Raw genomic sequence first — 20584 nt, 5'->3', positions numbered from 1 at the left:
CAACTTTATACTAAAATATAATCCACCAATATCGACCAGTGTAAAAAGTAAATAGTCTACATTCAACTATCAAATGTCAAAGACAAGAAGATAAATAAAGTAAAAAGAGTGTAATAACCTAGATGTTGATCGCCCTGAATAAAAATCTAATCTAATCAAATGCAGTAACAGAGATTGATCTAACCCTACACATTTTTTTTTTCTTTTATAATTTATTTATTATATTATATATGTTATTTCAAACTGTATAAAAATATGTACAACAAGTAAATTTGCTGTTGGTGATATAATGACATGATACAAACATGTGGAGAACAACTCATCGATAGAACTCGAGGTCTCGAGGCCATCTTCTTTTCAGACACCTAGGTGCTAATAATCCAGTAATCAAGGAGAAGCCAGATTAGAAACAAGTGGTTAGGAAGATTGTCATGGAAGGATTGGTATCTGATTCTAGCCAAATCGGCAACATATGGGATGACTTGATTTGTGACAAAGTAAGGAGCATTATGCATTTTACGAAGGATTTTGGAAGGTTTGTATTCGGGAGGAATTCGATGATTTAGTGAAGCCCCAAAGCTCAACTCCGTATGCCCAGATAGGGCTTATAATAGTCGTGTAGATCAGTCTTTTGTAATGGATTGGAAGTTTAGACCGTTTGATTAGTAAATGTTGTAATAGTCGAAATCAACGAGCCGTTTCCTGTCTTTTCAGTCTTGTTTGCGGATTCCATATCAGTCGTTTGTCCATATGTAGTCCTAAGTAACGGATGTGTTCGATAGGAATAAGTGGGGGTATTATTGAAAGATACTGTGGGACAAGAGAACTTGAAAAAAAATTTTTATTGTTGTATTTAAAAGAAACTTCAGAGGGCTGCATTAGTTTTTAAATCGTTAAATCTATAAGATGAGAGGAAATAACTAAAAGAAGTTATATCCGCAGTTTCAGATGTAAGAATTATTTTTAATTCATGTCTATTTTCCGTTCACCTCAAGGGCCTAGCCAATATTCCTAAGCCTAAGATTGACGAAAGGGAAATTGGGCAACCGTAAACTGATTTGCTAAACGCAGAGAAGAGCCAGCTTCAAGAAAAGAGGAAAATTCTGAGGGAAGTTGGACTGGACTTGTGATAAGTTTGACGTAAATACCGCTTCTTACTCGTCTTATTTTCCGCTTAGATGCAGTTCCTAAACCGATTTCAGATTACTTGCCTTCTATTTCTTTTTCTCCTTTGTGAAGAAGAAATAAGACTATTTGGAGTTAGTCCCGATAGAATAATGGTTTATTTTGTTTTCGTTTTAACTCATTTTATGATTATTGGAATAAATTAATGGTGTAAGGATCATCTTACGAATTTGGCAATTTATTGTAGTATTTTTTTAAATAAAATATTTTAAGTTTAAAAGTTCGGCAAAGTAATTTATAAATAGTCGTCAATTTTTTTAAAAATTTTTTATTTGTTTATTCATTTAGAAATTACGTCAAATATTATCCGACCAGATGACATCTGTTGATCGGTGCCAAAATGACACATACAAATGGTAGACATAAATGAAACTTATTAGTTACAATTTGGACTAATAGGGCGTTGTGGAGACTACTAAGATATTTTCGTATGTAGGAAATATTCTCGGGCTTTTGGTTTATTATTTATTTTGTAGTGCTAATGCCATGTAGGATTGAATTTATTTTTTTAATTATATATTTATTTATATTTTCTTGTACATATATTTTATATATTTTTGTTTTGTCCAGTCACGTTTACGAGGAGTGTTCGTAAACTGGTAGGAAGGATTATACCTTAAATGGATTTAAGGTATGATGACACCGGATATCGGCCATTATACCTATCTCCCTTTGTAAACATTGGACAAAACTATATATAGAGAGTTAGTTTTTTTTTTTTTTAGTTATTGCACGGCCTGAAGGTAGTATCCTTGGTCCCATCCTCTACACCGTCTATACAGCTGACATTCCAACCAATCCAAACACTATCCTCACCACGTATGCCGATGACACATGTGTGCTCGCTGTGAATAATAACCCATTAATTGTATCCCAAAATCTCCAATCCCATATCACAGCCCTCGAAGATTGGTATCGTAATTGGAAGATTAAGATAAATTCCAACAAATCCCATCAAATCACCTTTACCCTTCGTCGTAAACCTACTGACTGCCCTACAGTTTCATTTAATGATGTTACTCTTACCACTGTCGAACAGATCCGCTACCTTGAACTAAATTTGGACAAGCGATTAACCTGGAATCCTCACACCAGACTGAAAAGACAGGAAACTGCACATCGATTTCGACTATTACAGCACTTACTAGACAAACGGTCTAAACTTCCAACACATTACAAAAGTCTGATCTACATGACTGAAATAACGCCAATCTGGACATATGGAGTTGAGCTTTGGGGCTCCACTAAACCTTCGAATTCCTCTCGTATTCAATCCTTACAATCCAAAATCCTTCGTAAAATTCTCAATGCTCCTTGTCACAAATAAATCATACATAAAGACCTTAATGTTCCCTATGTAACCGATCTAGCCCGAACCAGATATCACTCCTTCCATTATAAACTCTCTAACCACTCAAACTCCCTAGTTTCTAATCTTGCATTCTCTTCCATTCCTGACAATCCTCCGAGGCGCCTGAAAAGAAGATGGCCACGAGACCAGCTAATGTAAAATGTCATTAGAGTGCTACCAATGGGTAGTTTCTCTACACGCCTGTAACACTCCAATTTAACTTAGATCACATTTACTAAATGTATTATAATGTACAGTTGTAAATAGCAATAAATAAATATAAAAAAAAAAGTTATTGCACGGGGCTAACCGTAACTCATTTGAATGTATTATCTACGTAGTTATTTCGTTATCGAAAATTATTAACTAAAGTATAATTTTTATTAAATTAATAACAAATTGAGGTGAAATAAGTTATTTTTATTGCCTATATTGCTCTATGACAGGAAGCCATTATACATTAAATTCTAATCCTGTTGTTATTTTACGAGAAACTATATTTTATACTGTAAATAGCCATTAATTAACATATAAACATAAACTATAAAAAAATAAAAGAGATGGATAAATTAACATTGTTATTTGACATGGCTTGAACTCTATTTCAGTTAACGAATGGAGAAAGGACCTTCCTTCGAAATGGCTGAACCCCGAAAGCTGGTCTTTGTCCAGCCCTGCGATCCCCGATTTGGAGAAGGTTCCCTGTCCCACGGACGATGTCATCTTTCCTCCAGGTTCCACCTACTACGTCGTCCTGCCGCCTTTCGAGTTGCCTGTGTCCTCAATCACAATTAAAGGGACAGTAAGTAGAATTGTTCATTATTTATTTACAAAGCTCAAGGGAGATTGAACTAACGCTAGGTGCTCGGTCGCTGCAAAGCTTTCCTTCCCGGCTTATAACCAGTGAACTATGATTTTTAATGTCACAACGAAATTTGTTTACTGAAACTATGTTTGTCTAAAAAGCGGATTTAACGATCCCTGCCTTCGCAATTGGGCATTGGCTAGCTTATCTTTAGTTGGCTAATGTAACTAGACAACTCCTAGTTAGTCGCAGAATTAGTTGAGATAAAAATACAGTTAAGTAACTCTTGGCTAGACATATTTTTTACTGCGAGGTCAGCTGCAAGCTCAAATGAAACACTAATGACCTTTTTAGCTATAGATAACAACTGGGAACTAAGTACTGAGAACTAATTAACTTTAGCTTCATCTGTCGAAAATAGCTAACAACTAATTATTTTCTTGAGAGTGTTCTCTAAACTTGGAAGACTCTCGTATTTTATCTTTGTACTTTTATTAAACTATTATATTAAAAGTATTTCAATTGAATACATTAGAAAATTTCTTTGTTTAAAAATTGAAAAAAATAATAATTACAATCACATCCTTTTTTAACTTTATAGCAATGTGTTTTATTGAAAATTTGAATATGTATTCTTCTTACAAATAAATTCATACACATTTTTTTTTAATCTACTTTTAAACAGTTGGAAAATCGTTCGCACCACAAAGTTCTTCCAGTCGATCACGAGATATTAAATGATAAGTGAATTCGGAAAATGTTCACACTTGTTTTTCTTTTAGTTTACCTTTATAAAGCGAATGGGTGTCAAGAGTAAAGGGAAATGAAAATTCGAGAAATTATCTTAATACAAATACAAAATTAAATCTCAAATTGAGCATCTAAAATACTAGTATTTTTGAATTTTAATTACAACGTTAAAAACCCAAATGTATTCCCCAGAAGGGCCCATTCGGATTCGGGGAGGGGAGGGGGGTAGTCCCAACAAACACCAAGTCTTGAAGAAATTTCAGGAAGGAAAGAGAGGAGGAAGAATAATCAAGGACATGGACTCTGAATCAGTACCTGGAATGTTCAGAGTAAATTACAGCTGGTGCCAAGCGAAACGTTGGAATCAGTGCTGGAGCAATAAAATGTAGATTAGGAGGCGCTTCAGGAAATCCGATGGGGTGATACTGAAATGGTATCACTTGAAAAGTATTTAATAATAAACAGTGGTTTTCAGGAGAATCGGAGGGGTACCGGATTTATGATAAAGAAAAGTACCCGACATACACTACTAGGATATAACTGCCTCAATGACAAGATTTGCTAAATTAGATTGAAGGGTATATTCTCGAATATATCAACGATAAGCAAACATGCCCCATGTGAAGATGCAGATGAGATAGACAAGGAAGCGTTCTATGCCCAACTGGCTAAGATGTATGATGAGATACCGCAGTACGACACCCAAATTACCCAATGTACAGATAGACAAGGAAGAAATATATAGATCCACAACCGGGCAGCATAGGCCACTATTTTTCTCCACAAAGAAGAACCAGAAGACAGCTGGACCACATACTGGTGACACACGGCACTGCTCGCACATAACGGACGCACGAAGCTACAGAGAAAATAATATATAATATAACCATTACTTAGCACGGAGGCAGAGAATATCGGAAGGCAAAACATGTAGGTTTGAGATGGAAGGGCTACTAGGCATAAATACCAAGAGAGACTTCAGTACCGGTGTCAAGAGTGTGGAGGGGAACTAGGTGTGAAAGAAAAGTGGAAGAGACTAAGAGAATCAATCATGACTACGGCACGCGAAGTTCTAGAAGAGAGAAAGACTAGAAGCAGGAACCCATGGTTTGATGCGGATTGTGAGAGAGCCATAAAAGAAAGGAATGACGCTTGAATGAAAATGCTCCAAAGGAAAACTTGCAGAACATATGATGAATATTCCGAAAGAAGAAGCAATGCCAAAAGAATAATGCGAGATAAGAAAAGAGTAAATGAGCAAGAAAACTCGATGAGATCCAAGAGCATTTTCGCTAAATGGCTAAAACAGAGCTTTACTTAACAGACTGAAATGTGCCTGGACCAATGTGAAAACCTTATCATCGGGGCTGAACAAATCAAAGATAGGTGGCTCCATTACTTTATGGGAAATTCTAAGTCCTAAGACAAGCAATATGTACTCCGCCAGGTGCACCAATCTAACAACGATGACGATATTGATGAGGAGGTTCCACTGGACAGAGAAGGAAATATGGACATAATTTAGTCCCTGGAAAATAATAAGTCTTCAGGGCCCGACGAATCTGAAATAATAAAATAAGCAAGGGAAGACACTTGGGATTAGATTTTCAAGGTGATATGGGATATATGGATGGAAGAAAATGCCAGCTGGGGAGAAGCTATTTTAGTCCCATATAAGAAAGGAAATAAACTCGAATGTGAAAATTACAGAGGTGCTGTGTGCTGAGGTGCTCCTGCCAACAGTTAACAAGATCTTATCGGTAGCAATTTGTAGAACAATGGAGAGGAGCGAACAACCAAGCGGTATCCGCCCGGGACAGTCAACAACCGACCTGTTCTCAATCAGGCGAATACTCGAGGCATTCCGACTTCCGACAGTCTAATGATAGTGTGGACAGAGGAAAATTACTAAAGGCATTGCAGTCACTGGGAATACCTAGCAAGTTAATAAGATTAACAAAGATGACTTTGGAAAAGACAAAGTTGCAAGGTGAAAACTCCAGTGGGCACCTCAAATAGTTTTAAGCTTAACAGTGGCTTGAGACAAGAAGACCCATCATCACCAGTACTGTTCAATGTCGCCCTAGAAGTTGCCATTAGAAAAATAAGGACAAACCCGGGTGGCACCATTTACAATGGGCTCACACAACACATGGCTTATGCGGATGGTGTAGTCTTCACAGAGAGAACCAAAACAGCACTGGCCGGTGCTGTAGAAGAATTCAAGAGAGCAGCACAGGATTTAGGACTTACTATAAATAGTGAAAAGACTAAATGTATGAAAACCTCTAGACAGTGGACAGAAGAGATATGGATGTAGAGGACAACACGTTTCAAAGCTGCAGCTGACAACTTTCATGTGCCTGGGAGGAGTTGTGACGGAGAACCATTTAGAAGTCAAAATTAAGGGCAGAATGGTAGTCGGATTCAGATGTTTCTATGCCATGCAAAAAGTTCTCCTATACAAAAGTCTTTCCAGGAAAGCAAAGCTTTTGTTGTACAAAACAATAATTAGCCATGGTAATGTATGGTAGTGAGACGTGGGCTCTAACCAACAGAAGAGCTGTTGCTGACTGTACTGGTTTGGGAGAGAAGAGTCCTGAGAAAGATCTTTGGAGCCGTTAAAGAAAAGGTGAAGAAGCTATGCTGAACTAATAGAATTGTACCCTTGATACCCTCTGTGCTATTAAGAAGAGCAGGCTGCGATGGTTAGGAAATGTAGAAAGGGTGGAGTCCTGTAGGCAGCCTAGGATAAAGGATACTAAATGCACCAGGAGGAATTAGGAAAAGGGAAAGACCCAGGCGTCAGTGGTTGGATGATTCGAGAGGGATGGGAATCGAAAATTGGAGGAGTCACGCTGGAGACCACGAAGCATGGGGAAGAACGGTGGCAGAGGCCCTGTCCCATCTAAGTCTGTAGCGCTCAATAGTGAGTGAGTGAATTATAACGTTATTCATTATTTAGTAGTAGATATTATAGTTAACTAACTAACTAATTATTAGCTACTACGAAACCTAATGAATTTATAACTAAAAAAAGTTGTGGCTGATTTAGTTACAAGAATAAGTGGAAACAGATAACAACTTACCTCCTAGTTCAGTTCCCATAACAACTACCCTTAATTTAGCTATAGTTTTCAGATTTAATTTACAGCTAAGTTTCTAACCTTGTTTCCTTTTCCATTCCTGACAGTCCTCCATCCGGGCGCCTGAAAAGAAGGTGGCCACGAGACCAGGTAATGTAAAATGTCATTAGAGTGCTACCAATGGGTAGTTGCTCTACACGCCTGTAACACTCAATTTTAACTAAGATCATATTTACTAAATATAATATGTAATATACAGTTGTAAATTTTAATAAAGATATTAAAAAAAAATTTTTTTTGTCTGTCCGATGTTATATTTGTGTCAGTAAACCTTTTGATTGTGATTGATGAACTGGAACTCCAATTTCACTGTTTTATCATCATCTCTGAGGATTTCATTCCACGAAGATTGCCATTTAAAAGACTTTCTAATGTAGAAATATTGTTACAGAACTACCTATAGGTAATTTCCCTACATGTCTCTCCATTATGATTTTACAATAAATTTACTGGATGCTTTTTTATAGAAATACAGTTCTAAATATCAATAAATCAATTTCAAAAATTTTTTATTTAATTATTTCAGATGATTATAAGTCAGATAAATGTCAAAAGAACAGTACATTTCCTTTCTGCTACGGGGACTAGGTGTCCTAGAATAAGATCTACTTTTCATTCAGCCATTCGAAGATATTTAATAAATAATAATAAAGGCCTAACGAACCCTAAGGTTCGATACCACCGATCGTTCTCCACATACATCCCTCGAAGTCCAACTCTGCTAAATCAATTTTAACACAATCCTCCTATCAACGCTTCGGTCTACCCCTCGGATATCCACCCGTCGGTTCAGTGGATTAACCTATTACGTAATTATTGAATTAATTAATTTTTCGGTCTGAATATTACGTAATCCTTTATTTTCGAAAACCATAAGGCGCTGTTCATCCTTAGTAAAAGAGGCCATGTCTCGCATCCATGAAGAACAGTGGGCAGGATAATAATTTTGTAAATACAATTTTTTTATAATATTTAATAAAACATGAAAATCTAATTTTATGGATTGAAGTTAACTTTCAGGACGTACGGTAGTCGCTAGTATCGATCTCAATAAATGAAGATTAGATTAACCAAAAAATCCTGCGCGAGAGACGGTTGGTTACGCCATCCAGTTGGTAATAATGCACTTCAGCGTCCGGTTAAACGAGTTAAATTTCACAACTGGTCCCTTTTGACAGAAATTGTAGAACTAAAGAAAAAAGAATAACTGTACGTTCATTAGTTTATAATGAAGTGTTGAAATGGAATGAGGAATTACACAAGGACAAAGGCCTCCACTTGGAGCTACAAAGCGTTACGGGTGCTCATTACTGACCATTCGAAACGCAGCGCAACGCTTGTTCATTCCAATTGGTTCCCGGCTACATCCAGTTAGGACTCGTTTATTTAATATTAATGCAGCTTGGAAATTTTAGCTTTTGATTCGAAGCGAGGAGATAAAGAGTTATAAATCCATCGCTCCTGTAATTTCACACACAATTCTTCCAATGATGGGCTCTTTTATGGGATACGCCATTATTATCGGAAAATGTAAAAGCCTCATCAGGCAGCCGTTAGTAGCTTCCGGAGCTTTTTAAAAAGGTTTTTTTATTTTTATTTAATGATAGCCTTTGCATGATTTTACAGGAAGAGGTACCATTAAACGGTTTATTTTCAGATCATTATCCTTTCTAGTCTAATTTACTTGCTCAATAAAAGAGTTTCGTCTTTCATTAATAACACAGGGAATGGGTGAGTACTCGTGGCTGAACTGCTTACAGGGCCGCCCTCTGTCTTCACAGTACAGGAGCCAAAGTGGAGAAAAAAGTAAGTTGTTTCACCCCAATTTTTTATTACTTTAATGAAAACTATGTATAATTAATAGTCAAAATTGTTGAGCCTGCCGGGTGTATGTGAAACATAAAATGGCGGCTGTTTCAAAGTGTTAAAAAGAATTAAATTTTTTCGGAGCTCTATATTTTACAAACTACCAACAACACTAGAAAACCTAAGAGAACATTGTTTAAAGTAAAGGAAATTTGCTAGAATATTAGACCTAATAGAACTATTTACGTTCAATATTTCTCGAGATATATCTTTTTAAAAAGTAACATATTATAAAAAAAATGTACTGAATATGTAGTTAGTGAATTTATTTTGAAATATCTATATCTTAAAAACCATGCGACGTAGAAATGTCTATTAACACTCAAATTAAATTAAGTTTAATGTACTATTAAGTAATTTATGACCTTTACCTTTGTAGGAATAGTATATAGTTTTCATGATATTTGCTAAAATAAATTGATTTATATTGTTCGGACAATTAGTTTGATTTATGAAAAACTTTATTTCAGAAACCATTGGACGTACAGATGTCTACCAGCACTCAAATTAAAGCTAGTTAAATTTACTATAAAATAGTTAATATCGTTTATTTTTGTAGGAATATTAGGTTTTATGACATTTGACAAAATAAATTCACAAATTCTAGTTGTTGGAATAAAATGTTTGATTGCCAAAATGCACATTAAAATTTGTCCGAACAACTATAAATCAATTTATTTTAGCGAATATCATGAAAACTACTATTCCTACGAAGATAAACGCCACAAATTGTAATTTAAGTGCATTAAATTTGATTCAATTTGAGTGCTAATAGACATCTCTGCGTCGTATTGGTTTTTGGGATAAAGATTTCACAAAATAAATTCACTTAATACTGATCATTCAGCACATTTTATCATGATATGTAGCTTTTTAGAAAACTATATCTCGAATACTATTGAACGTAATTCGCTTTTTACTTTTTATCCGGAGCTCCATATCTTTTTAACTAACAACAATACTAGAAAACCTAATAGAAAATTATTTAAAGTGGAGTAAATTTGCAAAAATATGAGTCCTACTTGAGCTATTTACGTTTAATAGTTACCAAGATATAGCGTTTTAAAAAGCAACATTTCATAAAAAAAAAAAACACTGAAAAATCAATAGTGAGTGAATTAGTTTTGAGAAATATATATCTCAGAAACCATTCGACGTAAAGATGTCTATTTTCACTTAAATTAAAGCTAGTTTAATGTACTGTAATGAAGTTTATGGCATTTTTCTTCGCAGGAGTACTGGTTTTGATGTAATTCGACAAAATAATAATTTCTAGATGTTCCGATAATATTTTTGATTTATGAAATAATATACCAGGAACCATAAGACATACAGATGTCTGATAGCGCTCAAATTAAAGCTAGTTTAACGAACTATAAACTAGTTCATTACACTTATATTGATTGGAGTTGTAGTTTTCATATTTGCTAACATAAATAGATTTATAGTTGTTTCGACAAAATTACATATACAAAATTCACATTCATACGCGAATATCATAAAAACTGCTATCTATACGGAGGTAACTATCATAACCTACATTATAGTAAGTTAAATTACCTTCATTTTGATTTTTGGAAGGCATCTGCACGTCAAATTATTATTATTATTATTACACTGAGGGTCGGGAATCCCTTCCTCACTTCGACCCAATTGGATCTTTTGTGAGTTACCCCTCTTTCCACTAGATATCCCTTATGAATCCTATGCTTCTTATGAAGTTCAATAATTCTTTTAGGTTTATTCTAGAAATGTCTTCAGGTTCCATTCTGTCCTGTCCCAGATACTGTAATCTTCTGAATGCAAGGGCTTCACATTCACACAGAATGTGCTGTGCCTTTTCTTCATCTTCCATACATAGACGGCAGGTGGAATCCTCCACCAGCCTCATCTTCTTAAGATGATATTTTAAAGGGCAGTGGCCCGTGAGGAGTCCTGTTATCGTCCTCAGTTCATTTCTAGTAAGGTTAAGGTAAAATTTTGCTTTTTCCTCTGATATTTTAATGAAGAGCTTGGATTGTTTCATACCTGGTTTCAGCGTCCAGTATGTTTCCTTCTCTTTGTGTTCCCAGGAGTTAACCACATTCCTGATTGCACTTCCTGATATGTTGCAATATCGCTCAGGTCCAATTAGCATCATTTCTGATCCCTTCCTAGCTAGGGTATCTGCCATCTCGTTACCTTCAATCCCCTCATGTCTGCACGTCAAATACTTTCTGAGATATTCTTTTTCATATATACAAAACGTTTATCCGAAAAATTTAAAATATTTGGAAAACTCATCAATTTTGACTACTACTTATACATAATTATCATTAATTTAATAAAAAATTGGGATGAAATAAATAACTTTTCACCCTAGCTATTGTACACTGAGCACTGATTCGCAAAAAAATAATACAACGGAGCCTCAACAACTCAATATTTTATCTGTTTTATTTTCTTCAATTTTTAAGATTTATTGTTTATTTTTCAATATTAATATGAAATGTACGGAGTATATCGTAACATTAACAATATTATTTTAATTACAAGAATAGAATAGAATATATATTTATTTGTGAAAGATAATCTTGTACAAATTTCATTACTTTATTACTTTCATATCTTTAATACAGTTTTATAAGAAAACCTGAGTCTAGTGCTTATTATAAAAATTAATAAGATGCTATAATATTATTATTATCTTACTATTATAATAATTATATCGTTATAATAATTTAATGGTTTATGTCGAAATATTAACATAAATAATAATAATATGACATGTATGGTTGGAATTGATAGGTACTGGAAAAAAAAAGCAATCTTTTCTCCTCAAAGATAAATTTTAAAAAAACCAATAAGATACATTCTCATTTCCAGTCTAACTGAATTCACATTTGCAATATCTTACAAGAGTATCAGAGGAAGTATATTGCCTGTACAAGAGACTCATAAAATAAAATAACAATCTCAACTAAATATGGTATCTTATATAGGTTACTTGTTGAACTTATAAATTTATCTTTGACCTATAAAATTATTCTCTATGAATTACTGCAGAGTTTTTCAATCTCAACAAAACCACCATAAACACGCAGCTCTGCTAAAATCTTTATCATTTTGATTTTACTGAAAGTGGGAACCTGACCCTTCAATGGATTCGGGAATATCCTTTTCGATGATGTTTACAAAAAAATTTCAATGTTCACATTTTACGCAACATTCCCATTGTTCGTTTGGTCCATTGAAGGGGTAAGTATTCGCCTTCAGAAAAACACTTACTCGCTTTAAGTTGGGTACTTGAACCTTCAATAGGTTGGTTTAGGTTACAAAAAAATTAAAGTAGGTCACACTCAACCACTACAAAGATCAGATTGAACACTCGGTGCTAGCTGATCCTTTATTAGATTGCCGAAAGTTAAGTAAGAAAAATGGTGGCTTCTTAACAAACGTGGTGGACTATAAAATGTTTTGGAGTCGCGCTTATGCAGTCTTTATATCAAATAAGAATATAATTAGATTGTAGGAAGATAGTCCGAGTGGTGTTCAATAAAGGTATCAAAATAGTAAAAGAAAACCATTTATTGTTAACGTTTCGCCCCACTCTGCAGGACTGTCTGAATGTAGTACAAAGAACAACACAGCCCTCCAAAGTGGGTCGAAACGTTGGTTAGCAATAAATAGTTTTCTTTTACTATTTTGATACCTTTATTGACCACCACCCATCTTCCCACAATCTACTTCATACGGTAAACTATATTCTTCCAATAAGAATATAATTAGTTGTTAGTTATTACTGACAGTTATGGTAAGACTAGAAATTGCACCCATCCCTGTGGGATGTCACATTTTAAAGGACCTCTGTCCTGGCTAATAAAAATACTTAACATGAGTTAAGCATGAGTACTCGATTTGTGAAACAACGTTATTTAAAGCTACTGCAGCTAGATACAAACCATAACAACTGTTTGTGTGTGCATTATAAATTGGGTAACGCTGATAAGAGTAATATTGGAGAGCTTCGGAATGCTTGACCCGCTACTACTCAATGAACCGGTAAGTATCAAAATTAGAATGGGGGAGATCTTGGATAAATACAGAGATTTGTCAAGGATAAAGACCTCTTGAGAGTTGTACGGTTGGGTCTTCATTAAAACGGATGCTTCTCAAAGTTACTTCTTAAGTGCACACAAATATAATTTGAACCCACACAAGCTTTGTCTAGCTGTAATGGAGCGGCACGGAAGGATTGTTTCCATTTTTTGACAAATTGCCCCGCGTATCATGAGAACCGAATCCGATACATGCCGAAACTAAGCAATATTAACCGAAATCAATTGAATTTCTGTGGGTATCCTGAGGATTGGATTGGATATAACACAAAACCTTTTGCTTAGAATTGGACACCTATCGTCCCAATAGGAGGTATAGTTTTTGTTCTTAATATTATTAAATATAAAGTGACGTTTTGGTTTTATTGTTTTATTATAATGAATGTAGATAGCCCAGCTTGGGTATATTGTTTGTTATTATTTTATATAAACTATCTTTAACTCATAATTTTTGTAAAATTAATACAATTTACTATTTATTTTATGTATTTCACAGGCTAACTCTATTTGTACGGGGGTTGCCCCATAAACAAATATAATAAACTATTAGTATTAGTTATTTCAAGCTAAAGTTAAATAGTTTCAGTTATTATGGCAGCTATTTTATATATCTTAAAGGATTATGTTGTTCATTTCAACTTACAGTCGTAATAATCAGCTTCCATTTTCATGGTTTATTAGTCATGACTCATTAGTAGTTTAGGTTAACCTTAACTGACCAATAATTGGTAATATAAGCCCAACTCTGTCAGTGTAAAGCAAATAGTTTCCAACTAACTTGACGGCATTTAAACGCTGATTGTGTGCAATAACATTATCATTTGGGAAATAAAGAGTACTTTATTTCTTTTTAAAATGTATATTGATTCAGTGAAAATAAATAACTCACAAATGTTTTGTAAATGAAATTAACGTTTGTACGCTAGCTGTTCTGAAAAATGTTTTCCACCCGGAAGCCTGACCGGGAGCACGATCAGTGCACAAGGTTGAGGACATAAGAGCCAAGACTGGTTGCGCGTTGGGGTGAAAAGGGAGTGTTTTCAACCACCACGCGCGAACACCTTCCTCTTTCATTAGTTCAAGAGGAGCACTGCACCAGCAATGCGTCTTGCATCTAGCAGAATGTAGGAGTTCAGTTTCTGTTGATTTACTCAATCTTCATGAAATTCCATTTTCCTTTTAAAGTGATTGGGATATCATGTGCTCTTGTACACAAGTAGGGATGCGAAATCGATGTCGATGTTTTTAACATCGATGTTCTTAAGCCGATGTTTTTTTAACATCGATGTTTTAAAATATCGTTCCTTACAATACATTACCGAAAAAACATGTTTTTTGTAGTCGATATAGGATTCTTAGTTTCAAAAACCACTTTTGACATGCCATAGAATGCGTGATCGTTGGAACAGACCTTATGTTTCTCAAATGGATGTTCAAAAACATTTAGGGTAATGTATTGTAAGCAACGAAATTTTAAAACATTGATGTTTTTTGGAGTCCATGTCCTATTGGTTGATAGAAAAAGCACTTCTGACTGGCCGGAGCATGCGTAGTCTTTAGAGCAGAGTCGTTAGAGAGTCTTTATGTTACTGAAATGGTTAAAAAAACATCGATGTTGAAAAACATCGATGTTTTTGTTATCGTTGTCGCATCTCTATACACAAGTGGAATAAATACCACTTAAGTGCCAGTAATGACTAACGTGCATGAACGATAGAGAAAAAATGTCAATGGTTAATTTATGAACAAGACTGATGAAGTATGTACTAATTCATCTAACCCGTTGTACTTTTATGCAGAAACAATAAGTGCTCTTCCTGTTTAGACGATGGTAGGGGAGGACTGGGACGAGTTCTCGATGAGCCCGGAAGGAGACCGCCAGTTTGCTAATGGTCCGTTGCGGAGTACCGGAGTCAAGTGCGACGACCCGCGCGGATGCGAGTGCCAAGCTGATCTCCTCAGCAGGTGGATCTGTCCTGAGAAGACTTGTCCCATCCCGGCGTGTCTCGAACCCATTCAGCCGCTCGGCGACTGCTGCCTCAAGTGTGGTCAGTATTGTTTATTCTTCTTAAATTAAGGATTGTGAATCCGATTTGAAGTTTTAAGGAATAGATACTTAAATAAGAACTTCCTTTATATAACGATTTGAGGACACGTGTAAGTTCTATGCCTTTGAATAGAAATATATTCGTTTTCACACTTGTGAGTACGAAATGAATTCGTATTCAAAGATGTGAACTGGAGCACATCTAAAGACTTAATGAATTGAGTTTATTATACCATATTACAGTTATTATACCATTTTATTAGACCATATTTGCCAATAATATTTAATCTTCAGTCCAAAGTCTGTTTTAGAAAAAATTAAGTACTCATGAAAAATAATTTAATTGAAAAAAAAAATATCCCTATTTATTTTTAGAGTTGAGATGTTATTGGAAATATCCTCAACACATATTACTGGATTATTAATGGTACTGTCTGCAAATAATGAATGAATATAGTAGCCGTGTGCCTTCCCAACATAAACCAATTTCAAAACTCTTCTGAAAACAAATTAATATACTCTGTTTATATTTACACGTACTGATATAAGGAGCTTTTAGTAAAGTGATATTTAATACCAGTTATATGGGATTGAATATCCTTGTAAAGAGCCGTAGCAATAAAATCAATAAATAAATAATAGATAGCAATAAAATACCAACTCTTAGGACAAATAAGGGTAATAGACAGGTTTTAATATGATGTAAGTTTTCTAAATTGATTGTCTTATTTTAATTTTGTCTTATATAATAGAATTTAATTTGACTATATTTTATCTACCCTGAGCAGAATATCCTACAATTTTTTATTGGCTAATATTATCGTTGTAAATTTAAAATAAATAATAAAAAAGGTTGAGACAATATGGATTTAATTTGTTGTAATTTAATAATATAACTAGTATGGAACAATATATCAGAAAATATATTTTTTTTCATAAAAAATCGGTTTAAAACAGATTGAAATAAATAACCATGGGGTATAATGATCATGTGAGGGCGTAGTTTAAGCGGACGATTTTTTCAAATTTCTCTTTATATAAACTTTTTCTCTTACGTTACATAATAAGTGAAAAATAATTGTTATTTTTTATACACAATTTTTTTTTTTATACCAAAAGGAAGAAATATCCTATTAGGCTTTAGTTGAATAGAAGCACTCTAATGCGGGATTAAGCCGTAAGTAGAAACACTTTGGGAAAACGTATTGTCCCCGTGGGAGAAAGTTTGGCACAGGAGATAGAAGACATGTTCCAGAAGAAACAGGTTGAATTAAAGGTTGAAATAGACGAGGACTTGGGAGAGGAATGGGGCAGTTTGGCAAATAGGCAGAAAGGACAATAGGTTGAGGGGGGCGTGTGTTCCGCCAGACAGCTAATTTATTTCTGGAGAATTTCTTTCAAGATAACACACAACCTCCAGCGGCGGCCCTTCTCTTGGATTTTTATTGAGCCCTTATCCTAACCAATGCTGACGAACTTATTTTAGAACAAATACGATATTTTGTGAGGTAAATCGATGATCATACGAAAAGTAGCCTTTTTTGTGGGTGCGAGGGAAGGAATAATGATTTTGGTATTTGGCTCCACAGGACTCGGGATTCGGCTCAATGATTGATGATAAATTTGGTGTATCAAGATTAATGATATTAAATTTAGATGTCCGTCTAGGAGGGAGAAAAAACAGCATAAGATCCAAACTTTCAAAAATATAATAAAAATATTACTGTATTTGAGGATGTATATACACTCATTGAACACTATTGAAACTATATCAATTAATATATAAATGAAGTGATAAGACTGTAACTATAGTAACATATATGATAACAGCTAACTTCGTTGTCTAAACATTAATACTGATTCGATTTGGTTTTTTTTTCCATTGAGATAATTTATTTACCCATTATGACTGACCTATCAAAATGTAATAATAATTTTTTTAGGAGTGAAATAAAGTTGATATTCGTTTTCAGTACGTTCAGAAACCCTTAAAATATGAATTTTCGAAAAAAATTGGAAAATAAATTCCCCCTCCCCCAAACTTTCACCTGACATTTGGCCATTCTTTTGAAAAATAAAAAAAATAGAATTAACTTCAGTACGACTCAACCAATCAAAACCGAACATGGCGTTGGTTTAGGGCTCTATAAACTGCACCAAAGGGCACAATCCGGATCCAATTAAACAAATTAGAACGAAGATATAAAATAAAACGTTTCTTTCTTTACAATTAATATTTCGCCCTCAAAAGGGCGTTAATTGTTAAATAGGTTGAATGATATATTTATATCAATAAATTTAAATTGTTAATATAGGTTGAACGAGCAGACAATTAGCTTTGCAAAGGTTCTATTAAGGTAGAAACTGGATAAAATGCAGAGGAGTTATGGGCGATTATATAAACAACAATGTTCACAGGAATAAAAACAAAAATTCTCTGAATAAATCAAGGTGAAAAATCGTTTGAAAATAGTATTTGAAGGATTCAGACCAAGCTAAAAACAAATATGATTTGCTTTTTTTTCTAAAAAAAAAATGTTGCTCTACTTTACTGAAATCCTCATTTTGTTTTTTAAATTTTTGGTGAGTAAAAAATCATTTAATAGATTCATTAATTTTTTTTTATTCTTCAGAAAGAGACAAATCGATTGGCATTTAATGATTATGAAAAAATGTATACTTTTTGAGCTACGCGCCAAAAATGCTTAATTTTGTTAATATTTTTTTATCAAATAAATAGGGCCAAGCTATAATCATCCCGAGAAAATTCTGAACATTTTGCAAAAAGACTAATTACAACTGTATGAACGGTATCGCAGCGCATAAAGTACGGACAATAAAATATTTCTTTTTATATATATATAGGGAGATGGTCAGGGTTGCGGTCAATAGTGAAACAAAAATAGTTTAAAACTATTTGTTTTCCAACGTTTTCTTTCTTTTCTTTCTTTCTTTTATTTCTTTTTATATATTATATTTTTATTTAAAGTAAACCAAAATGGTTCCTATTCATCCCTCTTCTTTCAGTCCGCTGGTGTTTCTCAGGGAAGTATCCTCGGTCCCATCCTATACACAATTTATACAGCAGACATCCCAAACAATCCTAACACTATCCTCACCATGTATGCCGATGACTCATGTGTGCTCGCTGTTAATAATAACCCCTTTAATTGCATCCCATATCACAGCCCTCGAAGAATGGTGTCGTAATTGGAGGATTAAAATAAATTCCAACAAATCCCATCAAATTACCTTTACTACGTCGTAAACCTACCGACTGCCCTACAGTATACTTCAGTAATGTTGCCATACATCTGGACAAACGACTAACCTAGAATCATCACACAAGACTGAAAAGACAGGACGTCGATATCAACTATAACAGCACTTACTAGACGAACGGTCAAAACTTCCAATTCATTACAAAAGACTGATTTACAATTATAAGGCCAATTTGGACGTTCGGCGTTGAGCTTTGGGGCTCCACTAAACCTTCAAATTCCTCTCGTATTCAATCCTTACAATCCAAAATCCTTCATAAAATCCTAAATCCTCCCTACTTTGCCACAAATAAAATCATCCACAAAGACCTTAATGTTCCATTTGTAACCGATCTAACCCGAACCAGATATCAATTCTTCCATTACAAACTCCCTAACCACTCAAATCCATTAGTTTCTAATCATGCTTCCTCTTTTATTCCGGACAATCCTCCGAGGCGTCTGAAAAGAAGATGGCCTCGAGACCTTATATTGTAAAAATGTTTTTAGAGTGCTACCATTGGGTAGTTTCTCTACATGCTTGTACCATACCATTATGATTTACTTGATGTATTTATGTACAGTTGAATATATCAATAAATAAATTAAAATAAATATATATATTATATTTACCTCTGTTATAGTCTTAATGTAGACACTAGACTCAAAGTCCCACAAACTATACAACTTGAACAACCTTGATGAAGCTCTACTAAGTGGGGCGAAACGTACGAAAATAAATAGTTGCTAACTATTTTTATTCTTCTTGAACGCAACCCTGACCATCTTTTTCACATTTGAATGTTAGTTTTAGTTCATGAATGCTGGTAAATCTACAAGTATTTGAAAGATTCATTCATGAGCGACATAATTGCTTATACTTTACAAAAAAAAGAGATAAACCACGGGGATATTAGAAGCTTGTAGGAGATTGACAAAATGCTAGCATTGCAAGAACAGGCAGTAAAAATCGGCTGTCTAATCTGGCACGTGTCGCTTTATATCTCTCAATGTCAATATATAAATCTTCTTAAATTGGAACGTCAAATATCTCTCTTCTTCTCACGTCTATAATAAAATATGTTATCATATTACTGGAGACTTACTGTTATCATATTACTGGTCGTTTTGCCATTTTTATAAAAAAAAAATAAAAAAAATATAAAATAAAAGAAAGGATGAAAAAATGGTTTGCAAATAACTAATATAATTTACTAATTTTTTTTTAATAATTTATTTATTGTTATTTACAACTGCATAAAAATATATACAACCAGTAAATTTGCGGTAGGTGACATAGTGACATGATACAAACATGTGGAGAATCTACCCATTAATAGAACTCCAATAACATTTCTAGAGGAGAAGATCTCGAGACCATCTTCTTTTCAGACACCTAGGAGGATTATTAGGTAATGAAGGAGAAGCCAGGTTAGAAACAAGTGGATTTGGGTGGTTGAGAAGTTTATCATGGAAGGATTGGTATCTAATGGTTCTGACCAAATCGGCAACATAGGGGACATTGAGGTCCTGATGGATAACTTGATTCGTGACAAAGTAAGGACCATTAAGGATTTTGGACTGTAAGGATTGGATTCGGGAGGAATTTGATGGTTTAGTGGACCCACAAAGCTCAGCTCCGTATGTCCAGATAGACCTTATGATAGTCATGTAGATCAGTCTTTTGTAATTTACTAATGGTAAATTACAAAAGACTGGTAAATAACAAAATACAGGTAAATATCAAAAGACAAAATACTTTGATCTTTTTTTTTTTTTCTATTTTAATAGAGAACTACAGGGAAGCTTGCGTTTCTTAAAATATTACTATGGAATAAGTTCGTTCTCCGTAACCGCTAATAAACTTGCGGAATTAAGAAGATTTACATTCATATCTTTTTTTTCCCTTGTACGTTTTGAAATATTTCTAAAAATGACAAAATTTTTGTTTTTGTTTTATCGCTCACAATTTAGTAATTAGGCATATTAGCGGAAAAAATAATCAACTACAGCTTCTCGAGATCATGATTTTTGATGTACAGCAATTAAATAATTGAATTTTTTTCGAAAAATTGCT

The 20584-nt window shown here is 34.2% G+C and overlaps 1 protein-coding gene across 1 annotated transcript in view; it reads left to right on the top strand.

The window, feature by feature from the left end:
- The first annotated feature begins 3150 nt into the window (after positions 1-3150).
- Amnionless (amnion associated transmembrane protein) overlaps positions 3151-20584 on the top strand; it is a 30944-nt gene continuing 13510 nt past the window's right edge. Inside the window, exons 1-2 of the mRNA XM_067052025.1 lie at positions 3151-3338; positions 15026-15248. Coding sequence (XP_066908126.1) covers positions 15029-15248 — 220 coding nt within the window. The 5' untranslated portion in view covers positions 3151-3338; positions 15026-15028. The remainder of the gene's footprint in view (positions 3339-15025; positions 15249-20584) is intronic.

Source organism: Halyomorpha halys, unplaced genomic scaffold (assembly GCF_000696795.3).
Source record: "Halyomorpha halys isolate HHAL.00 unplaced genomic scaffold, Hhal_1.1 Scaffold893.1, whole genome shotgun sequence".
In the NCBI taxonomy this organism is placed as follows: Eukaryota; Metazoa; Arthropoda; class Insecta; order Hemiptera; family Pentatomidae; genus Halyomorpha; species Halyomorpha halys.
The sequence above is the reverse complement of the archived record's forward strand: the minus strand, read 5'-3'. Positions and strand labels throughout refer to the sequence as shown.